Source organism: Protopterus annectens, chromosome 2.part1 (genome assembly GCF_019279795.1).
Source record: "Protopterus annectens isolate FY-2018-M chromosome 2.part1, PAN1.0, whole genome shotgun sequence".
Taxonomy (NCBI): Eukaryota; Metazoa; Chordata; order Ceratodontiformes; family Protopteridae; genus Protopterus; species Protopterus annectens.
Window position 1 is genome coordinate 1687786808 of NC_056729.1, and position 14538 is coordinate 1687801345.

A 14538-nucleotide genomic window follows, 5' to 3' on the forward strand; every position below is an offset into this window, starting at 1 on the left:
GATGATCAACTGTTTTTTCCCTTTTCTCCTAACCAGCTAGGGCAGAAAGTATCTTAAAGTTTCCCTTTCCATATGGCTATCGGACTGCATTTCCTTTACTTATGCTGCACACAAGATTCTACCCATCAAGTCAAGGGCTCATTCCACTAGAGATGTAACAACTTACACAACCTTCTTTAGATAATTATCAGTAGATGATATTTACAATGCTGTTACACTGTATCAGTAGATGATATTTACAATGCTGTTACACTGTATCAGTAGATGGTATTTACAATGCTGTTACACTGTATCAGTATATGGTATTTACAATGCTGTTACACTGTATGAGTAGATGATATTTACAATGCTGTTACACTGTATCAGTAGATGATATTTACAATGCTGTTACACTGTATCAGTAGATGATATTTGCAATGCTGTTTCAGTGTAACAGTAGATGGTATTTACAATGCTGTTACACTGTATCAGTAGATGATATTTGCAATGCTGTTTCAGTGTAACAGTAGATGGTATTTACAATGCTGTTACACTGACTTCCACATATACTTTCATCAAACACTATAACTTGAACTGCTTTTCCAGGGCTAGAGCATCCTTTGATACTGCTATTCTGAGGGGTCACCTGTCATGAAGCCACCCTGGGTTTATCATAGGCTGTGATTCTGACCCACATTTCTGACTGGGCAGACTGAATGAATAGGATACAAAAGTTAAGAACTTGCCACAATGATAGAACCTTTCATTCATGCCTGTCCAATATGACAACACTCCTCCATTCCCCTTCCTTATCTTGTAAGACCTGAAGAACTAGTTAATTTCTAGAGCCATTGTCTCCATCAAGCAGCATTGTAGTGCCTAGGTCATCAGGTGTCAAACTAGATCTGAGGTAGTTAGAGCAACTGGTACAGTATGGGAGTGAAAATTCTTAAGGGGCTCGAGGTTGGTACACTGATGCTGCTGGACAGGAGCCAGTAAGTGGACTGAGGACCCGCATGTTATATCAGATGGACAAGAATGAAAGGAGCTGCTATTATGGTAAGTACATAATTGTTATTTTCTTATTCTATGCAGATACTGGAAAAGTAAAGGGCAAACTTGGGGGTGTTGTTGAAACTGACAAAATGTATCAAGATGAAATACTGATATTTTTGGTTGACTTTTGCTTCCAGGAGTTCCTTTGCCCCTTTACAAGGTGATAAGAGATGCTGCATCTTGCAGAAATGTGACATGTGAACTGTACCCAGGAGTATATGATACATTGTTAATAGATGACCCCAGTATTCTGCCTGACATGCCAGAGGAGAGGTAGGTATAAACTCATTGTCAATTCAACTTTAATTCTAAACTTTACACTAAGCACACACAAGTACTCATACGCACACAAATACACAAGTGCATGCATATGCGTGAATGCATATACATACACTACATGCATGCACAGACATATAGCAAAATAATGCATTTGTTGTAGCACATTGTTTCAGACTTACCCATACAGGAAAGCACTATCATTTCTTCAGATACTATGATTTCCAAATAGTATTCTTGCTGAAGTAATTGATTACAGTATAAGTTCTGCTAGCATGTTAGTTAAATAATAAGCCAGATGACAATATAGTGTTTAACAGTATATATAAAGACACTATAATGGTTTTAATTTAGTCACAAAGTACAGTGCCAAGTAAGACGGCATGGTAACACGTTTCCAACCTGATTCAGTGTGGGAAGAAAAGCAATGGTTATCACTGAATGTGCAGCTGCTGTATTTGACAAGAGTTTGTAATACATAGCTGAAACTTGCTTCCAAGTATGTGATTTGCATATACATTTGTGCTAGAATCATACTCTGCAATAATTGTTATAGTGCTTTTATACGCACCCAGGAGTATCATGATGGCACTAAAGCAATGTTGTGTGTGTCTGCATGTTGGGGGAACATATGAAGTCCAAAATTGTACTAGAAGTTTCAATTCTGTGAAGTGACTGTCAGAGAACAGAGGCTAAAGTAAACATATATTTTCTATAAAAACTTTTGAAGCAAGATACATCTTTTTATGGAATTAATGCCTTATAAAATATAATGTACTAACCTGCAACACATTTTGTGATGTAGGCGGCCCTGTCTTTCAAACTCTTCTTATTTTTCTCCTGGTTAACACAACTATCTGGAATATGTTGGAATATACATACATACATACACATTATATATATATCTATATATATATATATATATATATATATATATATATATATATATATATATATATTCGGAGTTTCTGGTGCTGTGGTGTGTGAATACATAGGTGTAAGTGTAGGTAAGTGTGTATGAGTGTGTTGGTTAGGGGCTTTAGTGTATGTTAGTGTGTGTTTTGGCTGTGATGTGTGTGTGCAAGGGGCTGTGAAATGTGTGTGTGTGTTACCTTTGTGTGTCGGAGTTAGTATATATAAGTAGAGGGGGTGTGGGGGGTGCAGGGGGGCTTGGCCCCCTGCTTGTTTGTAGTGTAGGATTGTTTGTTTGGTTTTGGGGGGAGATTGTGTGTATGTGTATGTGTGTGGTGTTTGTGCAGTGTAGGTTCGCGATTTCAAATTCACTGTTTTGTTGTTTCGGTATTGCAAGGGTTTGGTTATATAATTTTGAAATACTGAAATTCGAGGAGTTACCTTTGTGTGTCGGAGTTAGTATATATAAGTAGAGGGGGTGTGGGGGGTGCAGGGGGCTTGGTCCCCTGCTTGTTTGTAGTGTAGGATTGTTTGTTTGGTTTTGGGGGGAGATTGCGTGTATGTGTATGTGTGTGGTGTATGTGCAGTGTAGGTTCGCGACTTCAAATTAGCTGTTTTGGTGTTTCGGCATTGCAAGGGTTTGGTTATATAATTTTGAAATACTGAAATTTGAGATTTCAGTATATATATATATATATATATATATATATATATATATATATATATATATATATATATATATATAAATAAATAAATATATATATATATATATATATATATATATATATATATATATTTTTTTTTTTTTTTTTTTTTTAGGTGATGCAGTGGTGCAGCAATTAAAGTTGTTTCAACTCTTGGCTGAGGTACCTTCTGTGCGAAGTCTGCATGTCCTCCCTACATTTGTGTGGGCTTCCTGTAGGTGCTCCAGTTTCCTCCCACATTCCAAAGACATGAATCTGCAGCATTTCTCCCCAGGTCTCCACTGAAAATAGATGTCCCAGTTGGACTTTCCTGGTAAACAAATGTTAAATAAATAAACAATCCAAAAATAGCATATGGTGCATTCTAGAGTTGCTGTAAAGAAATGATGCATTGTAACATTTTGGAGAAAGTATTTAAAAAAAAAATGACAGAATTTATTTTTTACAAGTGTGATACACAGTGATAAATCCTACTATGACTTGTCAAGTTACAGCTCTGTGAAGAATCAGTTCATCAAGCACAACTGGTCATAAAATCAATCCAAAGAAGCCCCCAGTGCCCCAAAACTTTGCAATATCCTAGACCTGGTCATCCACACCAGAGGTCAGCTCCTCGTTGGTCAGATCCGACCACTAGCTAATCGCCCTAGACATCCCGCTCCCACCCCCCATTAGGAAAACAACCGTAAAAAATTTCTCCAAAGCCAACTTCACGCGTCTTAAGACAGAAGTGGCAAACTTCATGCCACCCATGCAGATGGACAATAGAGGTACGACTGCTGAATCTTACACAAATGCACTTTATAAGCACTTACACGAGTGCATGGATCATGCTATCCCTAACAGAACCAAGATGCTATCCTCCAAAAAAGGAAGTTAATCTGGTGGTCCGCTGCCATAAACAAACTCTACAACAGAAGAAAGAAACTGTTGAAAAAAAAAGTAAAATCCCACGATTGGAGGAACTCCCTGGTCAGCCTCAGTAAGAAGCTGAGATCCCTCATAAAATCCTCCAAAGCTAGTTATGAAAACAAAATTGCCACTGATTCTAAAGACAACCACAAAGCATTCTATAGCTATGTCAAAAATCTCAATGGCAACACTCAGATCTGCTCTGAGTTACAGCACAATGACACTAAATATACAGAACCAACTGATATTGCCAACATCCTGGCAGATAGGTTCAGTGCTAACTTTACCCCCCTCTCACCCCCTAAAGGGCCCATCTTTATAGCGGAAGAATGCAAAGTTCCTGTAATCACGGCTGCACAGGTAAAAACTTCAATCTCCAAAGCCAGGAACACAGCATCCATGGGACCTGACAACATCCCTGACTGCCTTCTACATGGACTACAGAATGAACTGGCACCCCACCTAAGTACCATGTTCAATCATAGCCTCACCTCAGGCTTTGTGCCCATTGAATGGCGCACCATGACAGTTATAACACTTCACAAAGGGGGGGGGGGCCACAACAGACCCTGGGAACTACCTCCCCATTAGCCTGACGAGCCTCGTCTGCAAGGCCATGGAACGTATCATGGAACTCATAAACAAAGACATTGGAGATCTCCAAACCCTGGACCCCACACAGTTTGGGTTTGTAAAAGGCAGATCATGTCTCCTAAACCAGATTACTTCAAAGAAGTAGTCACCAAAGCCATAGATGAGGGTAAGGTGGTTCACACAGCCTATCTAGATCTTGCCAAGGCGTTTGACACCATCCCCCACTCTGGAATTATAGATAAACTCACTAAACTAGGTATAAATCCCTATGTCACAAGATGGGTTGCCAACTGGCTTACTGAAAGAACCCACACTGTGAAAGTAGCAGACTCCAAATCAGACTTCAGACCAGTGACAAGTGGAGTACCACAGGGTTCAGTCCTGGGTCCTCTCCTGTTTGGTATCTACTTCTCTGAAGTACAGGCTAACACAGAAGGTCTTTGGCTAACTAAATTCACAGATGACTGCAAACTAGGAGCCATAATTGAAACTCCTAACGATGTGGACATCCTACAAAAGGGCCTCACTGAGACAGATGCCTGGTGTCAAAGACATGGTCTCAAGCTCAATGCCAAAAAGTGCATCGTCATCCCCTTTGATAAAAATTCTGTACCCATGAACTACCACATAGGTGGTAGTCTACTTAACACCGAAAGTGTGATAAGAGACCTTGGGACACAGGTGGACAGTAGTCTCTCCTTTGATAATCACATCGCCAAAGTGGTCAGGAAATCCTTCTACGTGGCACACCTCATCACAAAAGGTTTCTCATCCAGAAAAAAAGAGGTCATTGTTCCCCTCTACTCATCACTCATCACTCATTAGACCCGTTATAGAGTACAATGCCCCTTTTGATATGTACCTCACAAGACATCTACAACAACTGGAAAGGCTGCAAAAATACCTCACAAAAAGGATTACTGGCCTCAAACAGATCCTTATGCAGACCGTCTCAAAAAACTCCAGCTTTTCTCCGTCGCATATCGCCTGCTCAGAGGCGATCTCTGCCTAACATACAAAGCTATGTCAAACCCAGAGCTGTTGGACATGCTCCACTTAAAGAAATCCCAATCCCTCCGAGCTACACACTCTAGGGACCTAAACCTTGTCACCGCAATAAACAGAACATGCTGGAGGGATAGATTCCTGTCCCAGAGACTTCCCATACTCTGGAACAGACTACCTATCTATGTCAAACAGAGCTCCTCATTAGCACTCAAGAAAAATCTTGATGATTGGATGGGTAATAGGAAATTCACCCCGGGGATCACTTCTGTGGTTCTGCTTGACAGGGGCACAGGAAAATAATTTTCTTGGATGGCGAAAGCCAGGGTACATTTTTGGCTAGGCTTGTATAGGCCCTAGGGCCAATAGCCTAGTACCTACCTATGAACCTATGAACCTATATACACATATATACACATATATATACACACACACATATACATCAATTTGTGGTCACATAAACAAATAAGGGAGTGGAGTAATTTGCATATATTCTATGGGCCTCCGCTAAAGGTTTAGTACACAGTCTTAGAGTTACTGAATGATTTGTCAGGTGAACTTTTTACCCTTTGGTATGGATGTTATCTGGGCTATTTTGCAGGCATCTTAATGTTTATGGACATCAGGCCTGGGTTTCAGCTCTCTGTTTTGAAAGTGTAAACAAGAAATCGACTTATGCTGTATTATAGTAGTAACTGATGACATGAGTGTGGTATATTGAAGATTTACCCATGGCTGGTGTGGTTTAATTATAAGGGCAAAGCCCGAGTGATTAAAAAAAGCCAGCCACGTGTAAATCAATATAAACCAAGAAGAAACTTTAACACACAAACAAGTGATCCTAGTTGAGTATAATAAAAAGCATCAAAAATATTCCTTATTTATATATAATCAGGTTGTTTGAAGAAGGGAGTAGTTAGAGGGTGGTTCTGTTAAGAGCAATAAAAGCATTAAAATCATATTGCTATTATACAATAACATTATGTAAGAAAAAAAATACTTTTCTTAAGTAATCCCTAGGATTCAGTGAACTCTGTGCAGGAATAGTGCTATTCCTGCATGGAGTGAACAGTGTCCATTTCTGCACATCCCTAATAGCAGCACGCCTTGCATATTCATGAAGGCGCGCTACTGATAAGGGCTGTATGGACACAAACCGTGAACGAGTGAAGGGAGCATGTTCCAGTAGTGCTCACACAGTTAACATGCCCCCTGCACTCAGAAAGTGCCGGTTGGCATGTAAGAATGGCCTGGGACCATCTCACCCATGATCTCACCAGTGCTACTAGCATTTCCCGAACTGGTAAGCAGGTCCAGCATCACTATGCTGACTTAAAATGGAAGAAGGGTCTCTCTTGGACCAGTGGATCCAAGATGCCAGGGACAACCGTGCTCCAGTAGTTTGTATGTATCACAGAAATACGTGTATCAAATTCTAGCCCGAGGTATGCATAAGGTTTGTTTTTCTCCTCTACAGCTGCAGCAGAGAGGGCTAGTAACATCAAATCCCATGCCGACAGACTGCTGATGCTGCACCGATAGACTGGGGAGTAAAAATCTATTTTGCAGTTTATTGTGCAAATCACTAAGAAGGAGTACATTGTGTAGTGCTAATAGGTATACTGTTACTGTGTTAACTGAATAAATAAAGTATTTCCGACTATGATTGATCTGAAATAAAGAACTATAGCAGAAACTGTTGTGTTTACTCTGGCATGTTGTTGTAGACATATAGAATGTATACAGGTTCTTTACAGCAAATATGGCTGTGACAGCATACATTAACCGATGTTATGTGAACCAGCTTTTAAGAAAAACTCTAGATGGTAGAGCTGTAAAACAAGGTATAAATGAAATGTGAAACATATACTGCACTAAGCTCTGAATCCTGAATAGTAATGTGTAAGGTATCGAAGTGTGTTCCATGCAGCATTACCTTGTGTTAACTTTTGCTTTCCAGACTGCAGTAATCCAAAGGATTAATGCACAGTACGCTGTCTTGCATGCATCACAGGATGACAAGTTCAGATTGTGTAACCAAGAGACTATTAGGCAGAAACCAGTGAAGCAAGAAAGTCCCCAGTAGCTCAGTGTGATGAGATATAACCTAGTTATTAATTTTGCACAACCAGATACGGTTCGAATCCAGGGAGTGGTACTAAGATGTGTGCATATCTACACACAAGGAATCAGGAATACATGTAAAAACAGTCAGGTAGTGTTAACAGATATTTTCACCACAGGTTTTCTAGGCAAGGAAATGTTGGCAGTAGCTGTATGAAAGGTATACTAATAAACTGCATACAACTGTTCAACTGTCCCACCACATGCCTGCAAATGACAGCAGGATAGGTACATACAACATGCACTCTTCCCGATACATGTGTCTCAAGTTTCATGGTGTCATGGCTAGTGCTCACTGCTGCCAATAATGTGGACACAGATAGGAAACCAGTTGATGTATGCCAGTAGCACAATCATAACAGGAGTTCAGGGTACCCCTCCTTTGCCAGATATGTAACCCTTACATGTACGATTCCCCTCTAGTCATGTGCCCAGAGTTGTCACGGTTTGCTCCATAACATTCCAGGCTGGCAATTTAATAGGTATGTTTGTGCTACACAACAAATGGGCCATAGGTACTGTAGATGTAAAGTGAGGGCAGACCCAGAGCATTGAGCAGTACTGCTGTGGAAAATAGAAGCATAAACAGTTGTTAATGGACGTATTGTCTCTCCCCCACCCCTCATCTGCACCAATAATTATTATTCATATACTACATGTATGTTGTTATCCAAACCTACTGCTGGGACTTGTGTGCTATTATTGTTCATATATTTGATTGGTTGCATGTTAACATACCTTGTACAAATACCAGTGTTGGTGGCCTGTTGCCATCAATGTTACTGGCATACTGTTATGATGCATACTGTTGTCCTATTTATGCATGTGTTCTGTTTGCTATGCAACTGTTTCAGATCTGTTTTATGGGGTTAATTGGAACACCCCCATATGCTGTTATAACTAATCTTGAAATGTGTTGTGCATGACTAGCCAACATATTCTATAAAACCCCAACATCATAGCACATTTGGGAAGGCAGATCCCAGCGGATCTGCCTGTCCTGCCTCATCTGGATGTGGCACTGGGCCCCAGCACATTTGGGACCCACCTCTTAACTTCCTCATCCATTGGTCCTGCACCACCTTCAGGTGGAACCACCTTAGGGGACAGGGACTGCCACCCACTGGGAGCGAGTGCGGACAGGAGCCTGTCACTCAGTCAGTTCTGGGGTTTGGTGCTCAGTGCCATCCGAGCAGAGGTGGGTGTGCAGCTGTGCCAGATTGAGGAACACCTGGTGCACCTCGAGGGGCAGGCTGCCCCTCCAGTCCAGCCCCCAGCACAACCACCTTCAGGACCATGAAGGAGCAGTGGTGACTGCCCATGGGTGGGGACCTCAGTCCCACTGTATACATTTGGGGACTCATGGGTTTCAGATTCCCAGCTACCCTCTCTGTCAAAGGTGTTTACCCCCTCATGTGTCATATACCACCCAGTCTGCTGTCTTGTTTGAAAATGCAACCTATCCTACCCAACCTACTTCCCTAAATATACCTACAGCCCTTCCCCAACATCCCAGTCTCACCTTAAAAAAAAGAGCATCTGTCCCACAAAAAAATAAAACATTGCCCCATACATAGCTCTACATTTTGCCCCCATGTACAGTGAAACTAATTAGTCATCCCACAGATTATTCTTCAAATGTCTGTCACCAACACCCCTCCCTGTAGAGTGTGAGGCTGTAAATTCCAAATTCTACACATTATTCACAGCTGTTGCTGCAGAAGAAATGTAGAGCTATGGTCCTTCCCTGCACCCATACTGCACATCCCTAGCTGGTTTTCCTAATGTTTTACCCCCTGCTTGCCCCCAGTTCACCACTTTCCTGTCAGCCTTTTTTCTTTTCTTTAATGAAAATTAGCGGGGGTGTAAGTACGAATAAGCGGTGCTAAGCGAAGCTAACAGGGCTTAACTATCTGTTTGCAACACTTAGCTCCATGCAAAACCACGCAAACCGGCCTATAGCTGCTGAAAAGCACCTTAATCACTCTGTCTCCATCAGCCCCTTGTTCTGCCCAGCAACAAAATAATCACCCCTGCCAAATCTCAAACCTAGGATGCTGTACACTACAATCACAGCAACATACCACTATACCATCTGAGCTGTGGGGATATGTAATGCTTTTACAAACATGCCGTTTATTCTGGTCATAGGTTCATAGATTAGTACTAGGCTAACTGCCGTTGTAAGCCATTTTAAGCCTATTCATTTATCCCCTGTGAGATTCCAACCCTGCACCTTATGTTTGTAAGGCAAACACCTTAACCATTAGGCCACTAACATTAAATGAAAAAAAGTCAGCACTTCGAAGTCTGGAACCAAGAGCACTATCACAGCCACATACTTCTACACCATCTGAGCTATATGAAATTGTAATGTTTTTGCAAACATGTCATGCACAACAGTCATTCAATATAAGAGGGAATTATATATCCATATTACTCTTATATACTTATGTATGTATATATAGATAACAATATATGTATATATCTACATATAGACAATCTTGTCAGTCTGTTTGCAATGGCCAGACATACATAGCTCTCATATGTACAGATTTCCACAGACTGTCCAGGGTGTGTGACCATATCCATGGCCACCGCTGCATAACATGTCCAGGAGTCTGCTAAGTCAATGGGATGATACCTGGAGAACAGTCACTAAATAATATCACATACCTCTGAACCTCTTACTGCAAGACATCTGGCCAACACTCCTGCGACAGGTGTAAATATCCTGTACCTGGTTCCTAACCAACATGAGTAGCCACTGTAGTACTCCTACAGTGCCATCCTCCTTGGTAATATCTGACCACATAATCATCACTGTTCAGGTCACCATCTCCCCTGCCTACACCTTTTACAGTTTGCGGCTGTGATGGTGCAGTGGTGACAGCCTGTGGGTGGGGATGTCAGTCTCACTGTATCCATATGGGGGATCATGGGCCTCTGATTCCCAACCACCCTCCCTGTCCAAGGTGTTTACCCACCCCACATGTGTCATACACCACCCTTGTCTAATGTCTTGTCTGTCTCCCTACCAAAACTACCTCCCCAGACGTACCTACAACCCTTACCCAACATCCCACTGTCACCTAAAAAAGGGGCATCTGTCTCAAAAAGCATATGATCCCATAAATAGCAGTCCATTTTGCACGTGTTCACTGGGCACATGTAATCCAGTCCAACTGTCTTGACAACACATTTCTGTTGTCTTCACCCCTTTGAGTGTCCAAATTGATATCCAAATTCTGTACAGATGCACAGCTGTTGCTGTATCAGAAATGGACAACTACGGACCTTCCCTACACCAGTCCTGTACATCCCTACCTTTCATATTGTTTTCTGCTCTGCATGCCCCTTTTTCACCATTTTCCTATCAACCCTTTTACTTTTCTTTTAAAGAAATTTAGGCAGGCGTAAGTGGGGTAAGCAGGAGTAAGCGTGTTTGTGCGATTCTAAGTGTAGCCAAAATGGATTAAGCATCTCCTATGCCTACCTGTATCTTGGCATCGCTAAGTGACATGCAAACCCACTTAAAGCTGCTTTAATTACTCTGTCTCCATCAGCCACTGTTCTTCCTAGCAACAAAGTAAGCAGCTCTGCTAAGTCTCAAACCCAGGATCCCGCACACTATAGTCAGAGAAATGTACCACTACACCATTTGAGCGGCAGGAAGTTCTGATGTATTTTCAAACATATCATGCAGTCGATATAGATATATCCACACACACACCAGGTAGTACAGTCATACATACATATATATACATATATTCTAGATATATAGATAGTTAGCTATATATATGTGAATATATATATATATATATATATATATATATATATATATATATATGCACACACACACACACACACACACACACACACACACACACACACAAAACAGGTAGTACAGTCATACATCAGAACCATACCTCTCAACCTCTTAGTGCAAGATATCTGGGCAAAGGCTGTCAAAATGGGGGGGTCAATGGGCCAAAACTAGGGATGTATGTTTAATATTTTTAATATTGCTATTATAAACAAGTTGCTAGAGTAATAGAGGTTGTGTCAGCATACATTTTCTGAAGGCTACGAGGTCTGACACTAAAATGTATGTCATCATTTACTGACAGAAATTCTCAGATCACAGTGATTTACCAGAGAAATACAAATTTATGGAACAGATCAAAAGTATGAGCAATAAACCTGGACATTCAGAAACAATCCAGCCAGCTGACAGGTATGGTCAGAAACCCTTAGTGCAACAAATCTGGACCAAGCCTGACAATGTGGGGGGCATGAAAATAGGGACATATCTAAAATACTTGAGTAGATAAGCTGAGACAGTTGCTGCAGTAACACTGTCTGTCCTAACATATATTGTCTGAAATAGCACAAGTCCAAGACTCAATTGCTTCTTTTATCCTCACATCATCCCACTGATTTGTCAGAAATACACAACCCTTATGGGGACCAGACCAAAGATATGAGCCAGGCAACTGGAAATTCTATGCATATCTGGACATAACATGACATGAGGGAAACTACACATTAGCTGCTAAGCATGTCACCAAGCACCGTCCAAACTAGTCAGACTGACAACACTCCTCTACATATAATGCCCGATGTCAGTGTAGTAGGAATCCTGAGATGGTATGGGACATGTCTCAGTCTGCCCCTACACACAGCTGATAGACCACCAGAAACTGGAGCATCATGGACAGTTGGATAGAAGAGGAGCCATGACACATATATCTACCCCCCTCCCTACACAGCCCAACTAACATTTATACACTGCTACACTATCCTGACAGTCTGTTAACAATTGCCAGACATACACAGACCTCTCAACTGTACAGATTCCCACAGAATGTCCAGGCCTTTTCCTCATATATATATATAGTATCTTCCTCAATATGTCTGGCATTCTGCTACATCACTGGGATGATATCAGGAATGAAGGCACTAAATAATTGTATACTATAACTATCAATCTCTTACTGCATGACATGTGGAGAAAGCCTGACATACCTGGGGGGGGGGGGGGGGACAGATGGCCAAAAACAGAGGCATCATTGAAATATTGCTGTTATAAACTTACAGTTGCTGGTGTTACAGGGTTTGTTGTCACATATATTTTTCTGAGGGATATGAAGTCAGAAACAGAAATGGATGTTAGCATTTACTGATTGCAATCTCCAGAGTATGTTACTGATTTGCCAAAGACAAACTGTCTGAGGAACAGACTAAACATAAGAGTCAACTCTCTGGTTGTTCTTTGGATAGCCCTACAGCTGAGAGTTATGTCAACACTGTCAGACGTAAAATCATGCAGAAAATCTATGTCCACATCAACCTTGTTAAACTAGCATTAATCCAACTGTATAGCAGCAATACGTACATTCTGTCCCTAGGTCTGGAACCTTCTCCCTCATTTTTTTGGGCTGTCTCCACATTTTTTGTTCTAAGAGGTATTTCCAACTACCCTCTGATGCTGTTGTCCACACACCTCCATGATGTCGACCTCAGAGAGAGAGTGAGTGTGAGAGAGAGAGAGAGAGAGAGAGAGTGTGTTGCCATGCATTGGCTTTAGGAAAAACACAGCTATTCTGCATGCAGTTAGGTATGGTGGATAACAACAAGGTGCATCACCTGCTCACTGCTCATGAGCATTACTCTACAAAAGCTGAAGTTACTGCCTATGCAAAACTATATACCTCTCTGTGAGAGAGAGAGAGAGAGAGAGAGTGAGTGTGAGAGAGAGAGAGAGAGAGAAAAAAGGGTATGTCAAACAAGTAAGATTGTAATGGATTGCAGTAAAGAATATGTAATAATGGGAAATAGGAAGTTGAACAAATATGTCTCAACAAAACTTGCTGTACTGATATATTGCTGATCAGAACCTATGGCCATAGCATCTGGGTCTGTCTGCAGTGACAGATCACAGCTCAGGCCTTCAGTCACCCCAGGAAAGGACAGCTCACATAACTACTACTGGAGTGTCTGTTGAACAGTACTGACTGACACTGCTAGCCAGCTAGTGGGATATTGTAAATATCCATATGTTACTTTTAAATACAACTATGATACACATTTGTCTAACAAATCTAGGAGACCTATACAGGGTATGTGCATATTAAACTACTGTTGCAGATGTGTCTATTGAACTACATGTGATATACTGATTTCATACCATTCAACTGTCTAGTGTTATACACACTGACCGTATGTGTGTCTCATATTTGAGATCATTTACTCAGAGTTCTGTTATGTCTGGCAAATCATTGGCAAATCTGTGAAAACTGACATTAGAACATAATAGCATACATATGAGTGTCGGACATTCTCCAGAGTATTTCTGTGAATGCAATACCTACTGTGCTATAACTGACTCAAGTGTGTTACAGCAATATTAATAAGGTGTCACTAATTTTGGGCTATTGCCCCCCCATTTATGTGTGTCATCCTCCAGATGTCCTGCTCTAACAGGTTGAAAGGTATGACTATGACTGAGCAGCAAGAGTGTAAATACAGTGTGCCATGCTGACATAGAACAGACATGTATATCAGGTATTACCTGTGAACATGTATGTATGAGTAGATGTAGCTGGAAGCCTCAAAAATACAGACATGAGATGCAAAATGTCAGGTAAACAAGCTGTACATGTTGTATATGTGTGTAATCTTAGTTTCTGTGTATCTAACAGACATAACATTTTTACAGCTTCTGGTTGTTGCATTGCCCTGATACAGACATGGGTACTAGAATAAGCTTGATTATCATGTTGAAAATGGAGAGTTGTCCAACTGTGTTATGACCTTGTGTCCATGCCCACTACAAACAGCTATATGAGCACCTCCATAGCTCTATGGACTCAGCAATACCCGACTAAAAAACCTGCCTCCACCAAGGTAAAGTAATCCCCTTTGCTGGACAGCAGCAATACAAACCACATAATCGGTTGTTATATTGGCTGCA

General features: G+C 41.1%; 1 protein-coding gene across 5 annotated transcripts in view; it reads left to right on the top strand.

Annotated features, from left to right (window-relative positions):
- The window catches only part of LOC122794589 (glycine N-acyltransferase-like protein 3), a 517466-nt gene that overhangs the window by 436832 nt on the left and 66096 nt on the right, over window positions 1-14538 (top strand). For all 5 annotated transcript variants that reach the window (XM_044063119.1, XM_044063118.1, XM_044063120.1 and 2 more), the window contains exon 5: window positions 1173-1308. In XM_044063119.1, the coding sequence (XP_043919054.1) occupies window positions 1173-1308 (136 nt within the window). The remainder of the gene's footprint in view (window positions 1-1172; window positions 1309-14538) is intronic.